The sequence below is a fragment of the Calliphora vicina genome, chromosome 5 (genome assembly GCF_958450345.1).
Source record: "Calliphora vicina chromosome 5, idCalVici1.1, whole genome shotgun sequence".
Classification (NCBI taxonomy): domain Eukaryota; kingdom Metazoa; phylum Arthropoda; class Insecta; order Diptera; family Calliphoridae; genus Calliphora; species Calliphora vicina.
The window spans coordinates 107,095,597-107,114,301 of record NC_088784.1 but is presented as its reverse complement, the minus strand read 5'-3'; the positions used below and the strand labels follow the sequence as shown (position 1 = coordinate 107,114,301).

The following is an 18,705-nucleotide window of genomic DNA, read 5'->3' as shown; positions in this document are numbered from 1 at the left end:
AATGATTTTCTTTAATCTATTACATTTTTCACAAAACGTCAAAAACATATGTATGCAATTTGCTGTCAATGTGACATTTGTGTACCATCAAACATTTAGCTGCAAATTTACGTAATTTGCCTTCATTAAATTGAATTTTTTTGTAAAAATTTCTTAATTGAGGCAAATTTCCAATAACAAAAATGGGTAATGCATTAATACGTGCTGCTCATCCTGACACCATGCCAGGACCCGACTGTGTACCCTCATTCGATCCTCTGATGGGTGCACCAAATCGCAAAGAACGTGTCATGAAAGCGAGCACAGAAGAAATGATTTCTGCCAAACTGCCATTAGCTGATCGTGATTATTGTGCCGATAAATTGTTGAAATATCGTGCCTGCCGTGCTGATGTATTCCCATGGTTGTACAAATGTCATCATGAGAAACATGAATACATGAACTGCGAATATGAGGACTATGTATTGCGTATGAAGGAGTTCGAACGTGAGAGACGATTGTTGGAACGTCAAAAGCGTTCAGAAGCAGCTGCCTAAGGTAAAACCCACAACATACATATGTACACAGCAATTAGTTCAATTTCTTTCTATTGGAAGCTGGGACTTTAAAGTATGAGTTTTTACTTCTATAAAACAACAACTATATTAATTTGCATTGCTTTCTCATTTGCAGGTTTTCTTTACGTAAATACGAGAATTAAGAAGCCAATAAAGAAGTGTTAAAAAATTTAAATTGTTTAACAATAAATTCCTAATAATAAGTCGTAAAAATCTGTGTTTAAAATATTTTAGAATGCTACCTGATGACCGGTTTTAAAAAACTGAAATTTGCCGATTAAATTTGCAGCGGTTCTTTTTACGAACGGTAAAAAAATTTTAAATCTGTTGCTTTTATTAATGGATAAAGAAATATTTGTTGATTTTAATGCATGTTTAACTTTCTGCGGAATATGACAAACAGAAACAAATCAATCTATAATCATAATTTTGTGAAATGAAGAATTTGCATCAGGTTTTTTTTTATCAAACATAAGTTCTAATAACAGTGAAGGAAATCATTGCATTCACCAAAAGGCGACAAAATTAGAAAATTTACATTGTTTGCAAAGCCTAGAAGAAAGTATACTATTTAAAAACTTGCTTATTACAGTTTGTATAAATTTCAAACTGGGCGGTTACTGCGTGACTCAATTCGAAAACGAAAATGTTCGAAATTGTGTGCTAATTAGTGAATGGTATGATAAGCTAATAATTGATTTTCGAATTTTCGATCAACCATTTTCATTTCGATTAATCGAACCCAATAATCGATTGTTTTAATAAACGACCTGCATTTTTGGGAACTATAACAAATGACCCATATACGCTATAATTACGGATTAAAATCATATTTTGGAAGAGTATTATAACTCATTTATATTGAGGTGCTCATTTTATAAACCGTAACGGCGAACATTTGACAACAATTTTATGGAAAAAATTTTTATAAAAATTTCTTAAGTTTGAAAAAATTTCGCATTAAAAAATTAGGTCCTCCGCGAATATTTGCCGATGTCAGCTGAAGATTAATATATTGCAAATTTTAATGAAAGCAAAAAACATAGACAATTCTAAAAATTCCGGAATTTTATTTCTATTTCGATTAATCGTTATCAAAAATCGATTTCAGCATAAAAATCGGAGTATATAATCGATCACGAAATAATCGTTTTTAGACCCTGAAAATCGATTTTCGACCATAATCTTAATCGATTTACCATTCACTAGTGCTAATACATTGTAATTCGAAACGGTATCCTTTCAAATCGAATTATTATAGAATAATGATAACTTTATTATTGAAATAATGGTATTTTTATTATTTAGATACAGGTATTTTGGGGGTCGATCTGAAATAGTTTGTGGGGTTAACAGTAGTCAACCTTGCTTATGCCGTTTTCTTTGCTGGAAAAAATATTATCTTTTCTACCCACTTCGTGTTTGGTATCAAATTAAAGATATGTTCCAGATCTATCACAATTGGGGTTGTCATATAATCCAGAAAAAGTACTTTTGTCTCGTGAAATCGAAAGTTTTATATTTGATTTAGAATTAAATTCTGTATCTATTAAAGATAAAATTACAACGGATTTCATAAGTCAAATGTACCTCTTTTTTGTCGTTTTCAAACCCGATTCCGACAATTATTAGATTCTATGCCTACCCCGAATAAATATGAAATAGTTCAATAAATAAAGAAAAAGTTTATAAAGTTTTGCTGTTAATATTCATATGTTCTATATTGAAGGACTTCGGCTAAACTCTCAGAGGTTTATCGGACATCGGCTTTGCCAATAATACAATTTTGGCCTAACAAATTGAATCAGCAGTTTAATGTCAGTTTAGTAAATAATCCTGTAACTAAACAAAATATAACTCCAGCAGATGGAAGCTAGTGCAGGTTTTTTGAAATAAAATATTTTTTTATTGCGGCTTAAAATATTGCTTTAAAATGAAAGCCTTTATTTATAATTTAATATTTGTTTAGGTTTATAGAATTATTTCGCCTGTAATAATACATAACGACATCTCTAATTATGTCATATGCCTAAGAAGCGGCTCGTCCAGGAACAGCCAATCGACATATACCTTCGTATAGGAATCCGGAATTCCCGAACTCAGCACCTGAGTTTTATGGTCACCACCAAAATGAGTTGTTTGGTACCATGTATTCAAAATAATTTAAGATTATAAATCGAAACCAATTTGGACATATTGAATCCAATTGTGGGGAACTGCTAGTAATACCAGAAATACATTAAAAAGTTACAAAGTCACCCGAACCGCTTGCTAGACTTCTAGCTCAGAGCCAAACGCAGTTAAGGCTTCGTAGAGCTTATCAGCCAATCAGCCAAAATCGTTAGGGAGTAACGATTTCATGCGGCCTATGCACACTTCGAAGAACCGTAACGCAGTACAGTTAGATGACGCCAAATATTAATCAATCTCGAGGGCAACATTTTATGGTGTTTGTTTACAAGGGCGGTGGGCTTTGACGAAAATTCACACGCACTGACGTGGTCTTATCTATTGTTTAATTTTAAGTGTTTTTGTTAATTTAAAAATTTAAATGCAGAAAAAATAGAATAGAAATAATAAAATGTTACCAGATTGGTAGCATGTTCCGGCTGACATCAGCCAATTTGGCTGACATCAGCCGCTCACTTGCTGATGCCTGTGTAATTCTTATGGGATTTTTTGGCTGATAGACCCCCCAATTTCAAATCGTAAAAACTTCATATAAAAAAAATGGTTTGGCTGACGTCAGCCGCTGATGTCAGCCAAAAACGAATAAGTAATAAAAAACCATTGCATACTTTTAGGATGATGTGGACATCTGTTTTTGATTTGTCATCATTCTTTGTGAAATATAATTTACAAAAAGAAGAAGAAAGTGTAAATAAAAATACGTATTTATTGTAAATATTGTTTTATTATTAGTAATTACAAATTTTATTGTAAAATCATCAAGAGAATATAACTTTTAAACTGAAAATCGCTATGGCTGTTTGCATTTCAATAATTGGCAAAGATGTAAGTGAATATTATATTAATAAAATTCACAACCTCTGAGATTATTTGCTTTTCCAGAACGCCCCTCTATATTTGTCCACTACGGATATGGACAAAGAGTTGGAATTACAGTATCGTGTACATGCTGCTCTCGATGTAATCGAAGAGAAGTGTCAACCTGTTACTAAGGGAACACCGGAAAGTAAAGAAGTTTATTTGGGATTATTGTATTCCACGGAAACACATAAAATGTAAGTCCAACAGTGTTAATTATATTCAGCCCAATTATGAATAAAAATTCCCCGGGAGTTTTTTCCCTTTTCTCATTTTTCCTATTCAAATTCAATGGGAAGAAATTCCCGGGGAACATACTCCCGGGGAATTTTTTATTCATAATTGGGCTGATAGTGAATTTGATGATTTACTAACATGATGGGATTTTTTATGCGTCTACTTTTAGCTATGGTTTTGTGACAAACACTAAAATTAAATTTATACTGGTTATAGATTCGGGAAATATTGCTTTAAGAGAAAATGAAGTTAGAGCGGTAAGTTAAAAGTATATAGCAATAGCTATTTTATTCTTCGAGTATGAAATACTTGTTCATTACATATTGCATCAAAAGAGTTCTTAGCACACATGTATTCGGGATTCTTAATAAAAGGGAAGTCAATTAAACAATCACCCTTATTCTATTTGGCGTCGTCGACATCATCGTCAATATTGAGCCAAAAATTGCTATATGTTACGCCGATATCGATAACATTTGGTAACTTTTGACAGAGTTTTACACTTTATAAAAGTATAAAATTCTGTCAAAAGTTACTAATTGTTATCGATATCGGAGAAAAATATACCATTTTTTGACTCAATATTGACGACGATGTCGATGACGCCAAATAGAATAAGGGTGAATGTTTGTACGTCCATACTAAGTTCAATATACAAATTGCTTTCTATAACCACTCTAACTGCTTAGAGACTAATTGAATCGTTTATTTCAAAACCCAGTTAAGCAACAAATTATTAATTTTGAGTAAATCAAAGAAAACTTCCTTGCTCCCTAAAGCTTACTTTTACAAAATTAATATTTTGCCTATGAAAGTTATCCATTGTATCTTTATTAACATATATTTAAAAAATAATATAAAGATTGCGCTTGACAGGTTTCTGAAACAAACAACCATCACTTTTATAAATTCCATACAAAATATTCTAATTTTATCAGGAACTTCAGAAGTAAAATGACAAATGAACTTTTTAAAGAGTTTAACATCATATTCATATATACTACATATTTGTTCTGAAATAACTATTCATTATCATACTTTCGTTCTACAGTGCATTCTGCTTCCGTAGTAGGCCATTGAAAAATTTTACAATAAAACTCTTCATATCCAACAAAATAGGGTTATAGAGTTTGTTTTTTAAATTTATTGAGACCTACAAGATTTATAAAAAACAAGATTAGGACATAGTATTAAATAGTATAAAATCTTTACTTCTTTTTGCACTAAACATGGATTTCTCGGATTTACTTCTCCATAACAGGGTGGCAGTATTTATTTTTTTTTTTCATTAAACAATGCATTTACCTTTACAACAGTACAACAGTAATCGCCCAATAACTCAATTTTTGATGTTTTTGTTGCTTGTCTGGTTTTTGAAATAAACGATTCAATTGGGCTCCTTAACTTTCATATAAACGAAAATATATTCAATAATAATTATCCGACATCATTTCAAAACTGGCATTTATGATAGATATATTTTTATAGCATGAGTTTTAAATAATTGGTTAGGGTATTTAACTCTGGGGTTTCAGAAATTATGAGTCCTTTAGGGAAATTTGATTTTCAAAGAACTATAGCTTATAAAATATTATAGTGCTATGGAAAAATACTGTTAATGGTGAACAAATTAAAAAAATCGTTGATGAAAATCATTTCGAAAGTTCAATTTTAATGTATTTTAGAGAAAAAAAATAAAAAGTTTTCTGAAGTTTCACCGGTTATTCTTCCAAAATAAGAAATATTAAAATAATAAAACCTCATCATTATGTTCATATGCTAATCATTTTTAAAAATGTTGCTGTTATTTTATTTAATTTGTTTTTATTATTAACTAAAACTTTCCCAGATGTTTCGTAATCTTCACATGCTCTACACTGATGCTGTTTGTAATCCATTTTACTTGCCCGGCGAACCCCTAAACTCCAAGTGAGTCCTCCTCTAAAGATTTATTTAAAGAAATTCTATTAAAACCAAACACTTACATTTTCATTACAGAAAATTCGATCGTTCCATACAAAAACTTATGAGTGGTAGTATATAAATAAACTTGTATTAATAAAACACTTTTGCAATAAAAAAAAATTAAAACTAAATATTTATTATCGTAAAGTTTTTGCTTGTAAAAATAATATAAATTACAGACATTTTAAGTAAAACTGTTAAAATTAAATTACAGGCAAGTTTTGTTTTGTTGCTAAGCCTAAAATACATAACGCTCATAGGAACTTGGCCATTCCATAACAAAGATATAGTCGGGAAATTGTTTGATAAATTCTTGCGCGTGTTTGCCACGTTTATACTCATTACTGACGTAATGGCCAGATATGCCCAATTCGAATAAAGGTTTATCAATAGTTTTATCGGTTAACTGAAAATATAAACAAAATATTTTATTGATTTTTTACAAGTATTTTATGATTGTTTTAAATTACTTACCTTAAAATCAAAATAGAATTTTAATGGTGTTGGTAATTTACCATAGGTGAGATAAATATGATAAGGTGGCTGATATTCTTGTGGTTCTTGCAGCAATTTCTTTAGGAATGGCCAATCTAAGACTGTTACCCCTTCCATGGGCAATAAAAATATGCTCATGTGTGGTGGTCCACTTAATTCGAATTCAAAACGTGCGGTATTATTGTTGACATTGAAAGTTTTGTTTAATAGTGTTAATGTAGGAGTTGCAGGCATTTCGGCTGGTTCTTTTGTTGGCAGCCATTTACCTTGCTGGCGTGACTTAACCATACGATGATTGAATAGTGGCAAACCACACATCATGTAGTCATCACAATCTTCAGACACTGTTTCCATATTTCTAAGATCAATTGTTTCCTCAATGGGAAACTGCATGCGACGGTCTTGGAAATCAAAGTAATAACCAGACTCATTGCGACTTACAGAGCCGTCGTATTCGTAAAATACACGACGTACATTCTAAAATTAAAAGAGGAATTTATAGTTTAAAATATACTCTATTAAAAATGTACTTTTTATAGATTTTTCACAACATCCTTAAAAAAATTTATTGATTGAAAGACTGATTTTTAACTTACCAAAAAATTCACTCTGCCCACATTTGTCTTGGGTCTGTAGGGGAATCCCACTGGCGTTATAGCAATCATGGCAAAAATAAATGTTATCAACAACAAGGATAACAGCAAAAGCTTCGAACGACGGAACATATTCCACAATGGCATCTAAACATTAAAGATAATTTGTAAATTAAAACATACTAAAAATTATTTATAACACTTACCACAAAACCCATGCTTAATATGATGCCTAGGCCACATATCGCACTAATCATCAAATCTGGATTGGTGGCGGAACCAGAACGGCCAGTCATGGGCATTAAAGTACTATTTAAAATCAGGAAAATGTAGGCAGCATAAAGGAAAGGCAAAATTTGACTTAATATGATCAATATACACCAGTAAATGCCTGAAAATATTATAAAATATATTGGAGATTATTTTTACAAAACTATAACATTTTTCGGAAAATAAATAAATATCGCGGATCCAGGGCGGAAAGAAAAGTTTTAATATAAAAAGGAAAATGTAAAATAAATTTTACTTAATAATTGACCTGGATCCGTGCCTGTCTAAGGGTATGGGTTCAAAATATTCGACACAAAATGTTAAATTTCAAATTAAATATAAAATATACCCAAATGGCATTCAGCTTAAACTTACCCCGTCTATGTAATGTAGTAATGAGATTCAAAATTAAAGCTAGACCATAAAAGAACAATGGTATCATGAACATATACGAGCTGCGCAAACCCATAAATGTGGCCACAATGCAAATAAGTGACATTACTAAAGCATGGGCATGCAGAATTAATTGTATTTTAAACATTTTCCGTAATTTATCCTAAACCAAAAAGAAATAATATTAAAATAAAATGGTACATCATGAAATATAACAAAATTTAACTTACATTACGTGAGAAACTGATATACAATAGACTTGGTAGGGCCAAACCAAAAAGTGAGGGACAGATATATAAACCGAAAACCAACCATTTGCTGGTAAACCAAGTCATCGAACGATCACCGCCATCGAACATAAGCGCCATCAATATGGGTAAACCCAGAGCCAATACCAGACCCACTATATGTAATATTAATATAAAAGCATAGGTTCTCAGTAGTCTACCAATGGAAATGAAAGAACTGGCAGCCATTAACCACAGAGAAACGCCCACTGCTATCAGCACGATTAAAGACACACAGGTATTGATAATTTTGCCTTGAGTTTCGGTATAGTTAACAAAGAAGAGACCCAGGAAATCATAAAACACCGAATGACCTTCCGCATGTTTCTGAAAATAAGAAAAATTTATTAATATTTAAAAAAATAAGATACTATTTAAGAAAGTATTTCAGAATTTTTCATAAAAATTTTAGAAAATTACTGAAAATTTTAAATGAACAATTAAAAATGCAGATGCTGCGAATTACCTGGGTATCTTCCATTTCCGGTGCATTTGCCAAAGCTTTGGACAGACTTAAAATATTATTACCAGTCGACTGCAGAGTTCCTCGGGGTATAACATCATATTTATCGAATTTTGTATGATACACATAGCCATTATAGAAATGAGCGAAATCCAAACCTTGAAAAAAAGACATTAAAAATTAAACTTGTTCTACATTTGTAATTTAAAATTTTCCCAAATATATTTCAGAATTTTAGAAAAATACTGAAAATTCTAAAGTCCCAATAGAAAGTTCCGAAACACAATAGAAAATGGCGTAGTTATTGGGTGTATGACATAAAAATGCGGGATTTACAATAGGTGTCATTTTGAAGGGTACATATCTGTCATTTATTCTCACTTATAGAACATTAGTGTTAATAACTAAGTTTTTTTTTTTTGCTTTAAAAATGTCGAATTTTGTACCAACGAATCGTCATATGCGGTAGGTTTTGCTTTACTTTTTTAATTTGAAACAAGTAAGAGAACTATATTCGGCTGTACCGAATCTTATATACCCTTCACAAAATTATACTTTAAAATACAATTTTTAAATATTTTCAAGTAAACAAAATTTATTTTTTTCCAAAGTTGTTTTTTTTGGAAAAAATTTTTTGTCGAATTGTTTTTTTAAATTTAATTTTTTTTTTTAAATTTTTAAAATATTTTTTTGGTTTTTTAATTTTTATTTTTTAAATTTAGCGAAAAAAATTTGGTGAAAAAAAAAAATTCGGGCTAAAAAATATTTTTCCGATTTTGGCCCGTTAGGTTCAACTTACTATGGTGTTATATGCGTAGTTGCAAAGGTCTTTGAAATATCTATCATTAGATATCCATATTGTCTATATAAATGACTTAGTAATCTAGATATAGGTAAAAAATCGAGGTTGTCCTGGTTTTTTTCTTATTTTAAATAGCAATCGAGCCGGAAAAATTTCGGAGATATTGATGTATGAATCGTGTATATAAGTTATTTGGGGGCTTCGGAAAGTTGATTTCAACAGACAGACAGGCGGACATGGAAAATTATATTTTGGAAATTACAAACGGAATGAAAAACTTATATAAAATATGTATAAGGGTATATTATACCCTTCTCACGAAGGTTAAGGTTATAAAAATATGCAAAAATCCAGGTTGTCCTGGTTTTTTCCATATGTATATCTCAGTCATTTGTGGGCCGATTGTCTCTATTTTAAATAACAACCGGGCCGAGCAGAAGTGGTGATTTTGACAAGGAAGACAAAGATAGCCCGAGCCATCCAAAAAAAATTGAAGACCAATAATCGGAGGCATTATTTCATGAAGATTGTTGTAAAACTCATTGGGAGCTACCCAAGCAATAATTTAAAAAAGTTTGCTAGCAGCTGGATTCATCCAAAAGCAGGAAAATTGGCAATCATACGAATTGAAGCCGACAGACCTTGAAAGACGATTTTGCATGTCCGAATTGATGCTTGAACGCTAAAAATTTTTAATAATTTTTGCACCGAATCACAACTTGCGATAAAAACTGGATCCATTACGATAACCCGAAGCATAAGAGATCGTATGTGATGCCCGGCCAACCAGTCGAATCGACAGCAAAGCCAAATACCCATGGCGCTAAGTTAATTCTCTGTATTTGGTGAGAGAAAAGGTTCCTTTCTATTATTAGCTGCTGAAACCTGACCAGACCATCACAGGGAACCTGTACCGAACGCAACAGACCCGTTTGAAGCGAGCATTGACCGAAAAACGTAGTATTCCATTATGACAACGAATAAAGTGGTTGAGAAATTTTGCCTCAAACTCCTAGTCCAGACCATGCGCCGACCGACTACTAATTGTTTCGATCAATGCAGAACGCTCTCTCTGGGATACTCTTCACTTCAGAACAGAGTTTCCCATATTGCAGAACTGTAAATGAATCATTCTTTTTTGATTTTAATTCATTACGAATTAGCTAAATTTTGAATTAATTCTTTTCACAACAAAAAAGAATTGAATGAAATTTGAATCAATTCAAATGAATTGCAATTAGTTTTCAATTCAAATGAATCTGTAAAATGAATTGAATTCAAAAACAATTCAAATGAATTGCAATTCACTTTGACAAATTCATTTTTGAATTGATTCATTTCACAAAAAAAAAAAAAAATTGAATGAAATTTGAATCAATTCAAACGAATTAGGCAGAAATGAGTTTCAATTCGTTTTCAATTCAAATGAATCTGTAAAATGAATTGAATTCAAAATCAATTCAAATGAACTGGAAATGAATTGCAATTCACTTTAACAAATTCATTTGAATTATAAACGAATTGCAATTCATTCTACAAATTCATTTGAATTGAAAATTAATTGCAATTCATTTGCATTGGAAATGAATTGAAATTCATTTTTACCAAATTCATTTGAATTGACTCTAATTTCATTCAATTCTTAATTTTTAATTTAAATATTAATAATTCATTTACAGCTCTGTCATATTGGCTTGATTCGTTCTTGGCCTCGGAATCTTGGATCGGAATTGTACAAATGTTTCAAACAAAATCCCACATTTTTAAGTCATACACCCAAGATATAGAGTACATTTTGCATACTTACCAGGCACTTGACCATAATCACGGAATATTCTAAAATCTGTATCCGAGGGAATAACATTAGCCTGAAATAGTTCCTCACCCACCGATGTAGCATAGGGTTTTACAGCATGTTTGTTGTAGTACTAGAAAAATAGAAGCGAATTACATACAATATAATTAATAAGCGATTTAAATTATTTGTTTAAAGGTGGGCTTGTTTTTCTATCTTTTTCGAAAACAACAACAAACTTGTATAAATCAAAACAAAAGAGAAAAAAAAGCTAAGTTAAATTATTAAAACCAAAATAGCTGTAGATAGTAGATGCATATCGTCTAATCTTATCGTTTTATTGCGGTAAATATAGATAAATTAGTTTTTTTGGAATATTCATAAATACTTAACACAGCAATTATGCGTTTATCGTGTATGTTTATTATATCTGGACATGGTTTCGAATACTTTCAACTTTATTTGATTATTTTATAACAATGTTATTGTTGTTGTTAACAACCTACACACGATAAGTGGATGGATGGACGGACAGACGGACGTAATAATTTATACTTATAACAATTAAAAATCAATTAATGCATAATTAAATGGGCACTTGAAATAACATAAAAGGAAAACAAACAAATAAACTAGTTAAGATATCTGACTATCTGACCGTTAGGAAATTAGCCAATTGAAGCTAATAGTAAATCTAGCTAGACGTACTTGATAAAACTACAGATTTCATGAACAAAGTTCATTCATAATTATTATGGACTACATATGTACAAATATTAATGAAATCAACTTACCTTCATTAGCCAGGGATGATTGGGACCAGATTGAAACAGAATTTCTCGATGACCACTGCCAGCTGAATCTAAATTTATTAAAGCTCTGCAAATAAATTTGTTTTTTAAATATTTTTTTTGTTGTAATAAATTATAATTGTGTAAATACCTGCAATTTTTGGCCCATTTATGCTGGGTGATAAAACCATGAGAAGCTTGTAAGGGATTTTCTTCAGCACCATTGAATAGAAATATTATGGGATGCTTGAAAGTCTCACGGTTGGTGGCTATTACACGTAAAATCTCCAACATGACCACAACCATGGCGCCATCATCACCAGAACCTTGAAAATTGATTTTATTACTTTTTTATTATGGCAGTTTCAAAATGATACATCAATTACAGTAAAAAATACATTGTTTTAATGAATGGATCTTACGTGCAGTTATATTAATCCATAATTACATTGATTTAATATAGAACATCATTTATTTATTTAAAAAAAAAATACTTTAAGTCAAAGTACAATCACATTTAGTCAATGTAAATTTACCTTAAATTATGTTAATGTAATTATACATTAAGTCAATGTATTTAGTAACATGTTTTAATGTAAATTATTTGTTTCATAATTCTATTTACCTGGACTTCCTGGCTTCGAATCGAAATGACTGTTTATTAAGAGATAATTTTGAGACGTTGAATTTTTGCTACTTAATTTCACCACAAAATTTTGCAAACTCCGATACATATTCACCATGGACCAATGCATATAGGCACCCGATACCACCTGAACATCTACCTCCATTTCGTAAAGATCATGATGCATGACTCTGCGAATTTTTTCCACTTCATCATGCAACAGTTGTACGGTTAGGTTTTCATTAGCATGACTACCCGTCACCTTAGGTCCAATCCTATCAAAATCAAACAATATACGTTCAGCTCTTTCGCCAATAAATTTGCCCGGATTTTGTTGTTCACCCTCCACGGTCAAACCATTGGGCAAATGATAGAATACTGGCAGCACCACAGCAAAGAATAACACAAACCAAAATAGTAGAAATGCTGGTGCATAATACCAGCCCACTCTACTGCTGTTCTCCTTAGCCGAAGCCATGTCTGTGTCCAACAAAACTTCACCAAGTTCTTCTTTATTAATTGACTAGAAAAAAAGATTTTTTTTATTTTAGTATTTTCTTTTTTTTAGGATTAAATTTTTTAAATCACTAACAATTTCCTCCTTTTCGGACATTTTTTTTTCTATTTTAAAAATATCAGTTCTTTGCCGTTACTCTTACCACGGCTAACTAAATCAAAATTTTGAAATATTCACTATATCCACAATTTTTGTAACTTTAGATTGTTATCAAATTTGATTTTTTATGTTTTATCCAATACGAAATAAACATACATTCATATTGTATCTATTAATAAAATTTTATGATCGAACTTGATTGGTGGTATTGGTTTATCGAAGACAAATTGCTGTGCCTTTTTCTTACAATTTATTTTCGCAAATAGAATGAGTACTATAACGTTTTTATATGTTTTTGATACATACATTTGATACATAGTTTTTAATTATATAATTTTAATAACTGTGAGTGGTAAGTGTATATAGAAGTTTCTAATTTCCACATTTTTTATTTTCGACCCCATATATATGTATGTATATCTATTCTGGACCATTATAGATAGTGGTCTATTGAAAACAGCTTTCCGATGCCCCAAAATATCTTACAAACATGAAGCATGATATATCGGATATAGTCCTGGTTCGGTTGCTATTTAAAATCGGGAAAATCTACTCACAAATGTTTGAGATGTAAGCAAAAAATCCACAAATAACCCGATTTTTTTACCTATACCTAAATTAATATGTTATATACATAGACAATATGGATATGAAATGAAAGACACTTCGAAGACCTTTCCAACGACGTATATAACGGCATGGAAATTGGGACCGACAGTGGTTCAAAATAGTGATTTTATCACCTACATTTTTTTATACACTTCCTCATATTTTATATATTGGCTGTATGACAAAAAAAAATGCAAGATTTGCAATAGATGGCGTATCTTTTGAACCCGGTTTTTGTTTTTAATAACTTTATATGTAATTTTGAAGGGTACATATCTATCATTTATTCTCACTTAATTATTGAACAGTAAACAACAAAAGTTTTCTTGGTTCAAAAATTTTGAATTTTGTACCAACAAAGCGTCATATGCGGGAAGTTTTGCTTTAATTCTTCAATTTGAAAAAAAATTGCTACTGAAGCTCACCGATTGCTCATCAAAGCTTATGGTGAATGTGTTCCATCGGTTTCAAAGTGCGAGAGATGGTTTGTGCGGTTCAAAAGTGGTGATTTTGATACGGAAGGCACAGATTGCCTAGGCCAGCCAAAAAAGTTTGAAGACAAAGAATTGGACTCCTTGAAGATTGGGAGCTACTCTATCAGCAATTTCAAAATCTTTGCAAGCAGCAGGATTCATCCAAAAACAGGAAAATTGAACGAATTAATGCCGAGAGACCTTAAAAGACGATTTGCATGTCCGAAATTATTATTGAAAGCTATAAAAGAAAATCATTTTTTACACCGAATCATTACTTTCGATGAAAAATTGATCCATTACGATAAGCCGAAGCGTAAGAGATCGTCCGGCCAACCAGCCGAATCGACACTAAAGCCAAATATGCATGGCACTTAGATATTTGGTTGGAACCAAATGTTCCTATCTATTTCTGAGCTGCTGAACCAGTACCGAATACAACTGATTCGTTTCTCAATATTCCATCATGTTAAAAATGCATTTTAGAATGAAGTGGTTGGGAAGTTTTGCTTCACTCGATTTATAGTCCAGATCGTGGCCCGTCCGATTACTATTTGTTTCGATCGATGCAGAATGCTCTCTCTGGGATAGCTTCACTTTGGAGTGGTATCTGCTAATCCACTCCAAAGTGAAGCTTGATTCGTTCTTGGCCTCAAAAGATCAGCAGAAATATGGGAAATGGTCGTAGCTAACAATGACCAATAATTTGAATAAATTTATATTGTTTAAATGTTTTGAAATAAAAGCTACAAATTTGAAAAAAGTCTCGCATTTTTAAGTCATACACCCAATACATGATGATAGGCTGCTATGCAAAATCGAGAAAATCGGCAAACAAATGGCTGACATAGAAGCAAAAACCACGACCACCTCGATTTGTTCACTTATTTCCATAAATGTTTTTTTGCATTAACAGTTTTTTACCACCTTTATTTTTACCAATTTTTTACCAATAAAAAAAATGTTTTCTTTCAAAATTTTTATTTTAATCTTTAAGTATCTTAAAGTATACTTTGGTGACGACTATCAGCCCAATTTTGAATAAAAAATTCCCCGGGAGTTTGTTCCCAGGGAGTTTTTTCCCATTGAATTTGAATAGGAAAAGAGAAAAAACTCACAGGGAATTTTTATTCATAATTGGGCTGTATATAAGATTCGGCACAGTCGAATGATCTGCATCGACTAATTATTTTCTATATTTGTTTGCCTCATTAAGTATGAGCTTCGTTTTTTTACCGTAATTAATGGTACTTTATTTATGTATCTTCCTATTTTTTCGAATAAAAGGACCAAATTTTATTCTTTTCTATACTAAGAAAACACATTTTAACCTAATATATTTATTGCAATGATAAAGAAGCTTTTGGATTTTAAATATTTTTCTATTCAACATAATCCTTTCGAGAATTAGGAGTTTTTTTCCAAAATATAGATTTTTAGAATTGTTCCCTCAGTTAATTAAAGATTCTTAGCGGATCGCAATTCCAAAAAGCCCTTGAAGATAAAAAAACTTAAAAAAAATAAAACAATATGTTATGGTCTCTTCTTAATGCTATAAAAAGCACACTTTGATATAATCGCGTATAGGGGCTTAGTGGGAATGCATTAGTAACACGTTTCGAAAAATCTTCAGTTGAAAGTCTCCTGGATATTGAAGTAAAGATAGAACGTCCAAGACTCGTTAGAAAGATGATAATATAGGAGATGCTAATAGTTTTTGTCCCAAACTTCATAAAGTAATGGTTATCATGGTAAAATAACATATCACTAGTAGACCTGTTCCGATCTTTTCGATTCATGTCAAGCTATTTCAGGGATCGCATTATACGAGTTGACGTAGATTTAATCATATTATATTGTTTCACTATCGATTTAACAATGGAACTTCTTCTGTTGAAATTTGGTACATAAAAGTATGCATTAAATTGTATAATTTTAATGTATAATTTAACATTTTAATTGCTAAAGAAAACGGCACAACACATAAATCATTTGTATATTCAATGTCGTGTGTTATGTAATACTCGCTTATGAAGAAAATATTCTGTAGTGGTAAGATGTCATAGATATCACGGATGCCAAGTCCCCCGTGAACGAAATCGACATTACATTTTTGTGAATGCAATGAAGTCTCCTAAAGCTTATGTGGGTTGGTCTGTCCTCCGACTGAGAATTTCGGTAGTAAATTTTATTTTATTGGCCTTGTGATTAATTCTGAGTTAAACCTTTAACTCTGGCTAGTACTAGAACGGACCTAAACAAATTTAAGGTTGAATTTGTTCTGAGACATTTAGAAAACTCATTGTTGGCCCATAATCATAGTCAAAAATAAATTATATTTTAAGAGAAATAAAGTCGACTTTACTTAAGAGTGGACTTTAGGTCTACCATAGATAAGTTAAAGTATACTTTTGACATTAAAGTCGACTGTATATACAAAACTAGCTTAAGCTGTTGTTAACTCATTTAACAACATCATCAGCTGTACTTCGCCAAGTATAAAAGTTCGACAAAAATTCAAAAATGTTTAAGAAATTGATAGAGATTTTGCCATTATTGAACAGTTATCAATAAAATAGCATAAATATGATATTAATATTACCTTTTCCAGTTCTCCACCACAAACAGTTTTTTCTTTAGTATTCCCGGTTACTTTTATAGTTTGCCACTTTTTTTAATTTTCTAAGTCAGCTGTTCAGCGGTGCCACATTTTTGTATATAGCATGAAAACATTTTCTACATTTGAGAGTGACACCCAGTTAAAGTCGGTTCAATGTAAAACATGCTTCAATTTTGACTATACTTAGTTAGAAAATAATATTTTAAAGTTGTTTTTTAACAAGAACCGACTTTAGTGTTTGACTATGATTATGGGCCAGTATATTTTGATATTTTTAAGTGAAAGGATCTTCCATTGTACTTCAAAGTGAATTTGAAGTACGAACTATCTCGAAAACGAGCCGATTTTAGCTAACTGTTATTCATTACAAGTTATGAATTTGTTCTCTTTATAAAATTTTAAATTTAAATTAAGAAAAAAAAAATAGATAAATAATATAACATTAAAATAATAAAATAAATTGTTTAAAGATAAAGTTAAGAACTTTTAGTGTGAATCATTGTACGTTTTTTTCCAAAAGTGTTACGATTATCGGAAAAATACTAAACTTTATTAAAACTTTAAAGTGAACAAATATTTGCGAAAGGAAATTGTTAGTAATAAATATAAAGTTTTCATAGTAACCGATCCTTTTTTTAAAAATGTTTACCACAACAGGATTTGTGGTTAATAATGGACAAAAATAATAAAGATTTTTCTAGAATGAACATACATATATCGAAACAAATACATATCAATAGTATTGTATTTAATTATTTGAATTTCTTGTAGATTTAATCACTTGTGATTATTGATCGCACTCAAATGTTTGACCACCAAAATAATATTGTATGTAAATATTATTTAATAAATAAAAAGAAATTTACATATTTGTATAATATTTATTTATAAAATTACGTTATAATACTTAGTACCTACTGTTTTTATTGCATAACTTATTCTGTTTAAAATGATAATAATCATTTTATATCTTATTACTGCATAAAAAATAATACACTAGATAGTTACCTTTTAGATATTTGTTGAAAAAGATTACGTTGATTGTTATTTCCTTTGGAGTTTAATGACAAAAATTTAGCAAAAACGTTTTTCCTTCTATTTTACGTCCACTCGTCTCGGTCGTAAACTAAAACTAATTCTTACCAGCATCAATTCTTATCAAAGTGGTCCCCAAAAAAAAAAAAAAAACAATTAACCGACTCTTTGTTTTTATGAAATCTCAAATGCGTAATCAGCGTGGTCTGCATTTACTAGAAAAATAAAATAGAGACTAAAATCCGACCGTAGCTAGTAGTGAGAGACTAACTATAAAACAGCCAAATAGTCTACAATTCGAAACAAATTAATTTTTACTCAAAATAAACAAAAAAAATGAAATAGTGTACACATATGTATAGTATGTTTGACTTGTTATTCATATTTCTACATATGAATGTATGTTGGTGCAGTCTTTAAGAGATTGAAATCACTATATTTTCAGATTTATGAGAAAATATTTATAATTGTCGCTAATGTCTGATCACTTGACTAACTCCAATTGATATATCTTGGGTCATTTGACACGTATGTAGTATTTGTAGTGCAGAGAGATGACAATTGGTTACTTTATACATCCCAGGTAATCTAGCGTGAACACAATTGTTACTTAAGTGCCTCTAGGTAAGCTAGAGTGTAGTCACTTTAAACATTTATTTTGTACTGCAATTAATTTGTGAGTAATTTTTACAAACTGGTTTTATAGAAATTGTGTTAATATAATTCTCATACAGTTTATTTTCATTTTGCTTTTAGTGTCTCTAGGTAATCTAGAGTAAAGTCACTTTAAACGTTTATTTTGTACTGCACTTTAGAAAGTAGTTGATTTACCCACCAGAAGTAATCTATTAAAGAGTTGTCGGAGGAAGGTGTGTTTACAAACAATCGGTTATTAGACTGTATATGATATGTCTTTTAACTGACTACTTGAGATGAATTAGCATCCGTACATATTAAAATAACTAGTTCTGTAGCTGTTCAAGTAACTAGCTACCTAGTAAAGTAACTGTCGCTATGTAACCAGTATGTGA

At 30.8% G+C, this 18,705-nt stretch overlaps 3 protein-coding genes across 3 annotated transcripts; 2 read left to right on the top strand and 1 right to left on the bottom strand.

The window, feature by feature from the left end:
• The first annotated feature begins 66 nt into the window (after window positions 1-66).
• Window positions 67-770, top strand: ND-B18 (NADH dehydrogenase (ubiquinone) B18 subunit). Its single transcript, XM_065511297.1, has 2 exons — window positions 67-609; window positions 673-770. The coding sequence occupies exon 1, from the start codon at window positions 183-185 to the stop codon at window positions 534-536; it is 354 nt and encodes a 117-aa protein (XP_065367369.1). The 5' UTR covers window positions 67-182; the 3' UTR covers window positions 537-609; window positions 673-770.
• A 2,663-nt stretch (window positions 771-3,433) lies between these two features.
• LOC135959850 (trafficking protein particle complex subunit 2-like protein) lies at window positions 3,434-5,938 on the top strand. Its single transcript, XM_065510945.1, has 5 exons — window positions 3,434-3,572; window positions 3,630-3,802; window positions 4,012-4,099; window positions 5,692-5,771; window positions 5,841-5,938. Exons 1-5 carry the CDS (start codon window positions 3,540-3,542, stop codon window positions 5,884-5,886), a joined length of 420 nt encoding a protein of 139 aa, XP_065367017.1. The 5' UTR covers window positions 3,434-3,539; the 3' UTR covers window positions 5,887-5,938.
• On the bottom strand, window positions 5,923-17,758 carry LOC135959849 (endoplasmic reticulum metallopeptidase 1-like). The gene is made up of 12 exons (XM_065510944.1): window positions 17,648-17,758; window positions 12,322-12,844; window positions 11,848-12,022; window positions 11,700-11,784; window positions 10,918-11,038; window positions 8,312-8,466; window positions 7,789-8,172; window positions 7,541-7,721; window positions 7,102-7,286; window positions 6,899-7,042; window positions 6,282-6,779; window positions 5,923-6,213 (listed from the first exon to the last, which is right to left on the bottom strand). The coding sequence occupies exons 2-12, from the start codon at window positions 12,797-12,799 to the stop codon at window positions 6,046-6,048; spliced, it is 2,574 nt and encodes an 857-aa protein (XP_065367016.1). The 5' UTR covers window positions 12,800-12,844; window positions 17,648-17,758; the 3' UTR covers window positions 5,923-6,045.
• Between the last annotated feature and the right edge of the window lie 947 nt (window positions 17,759-18,705).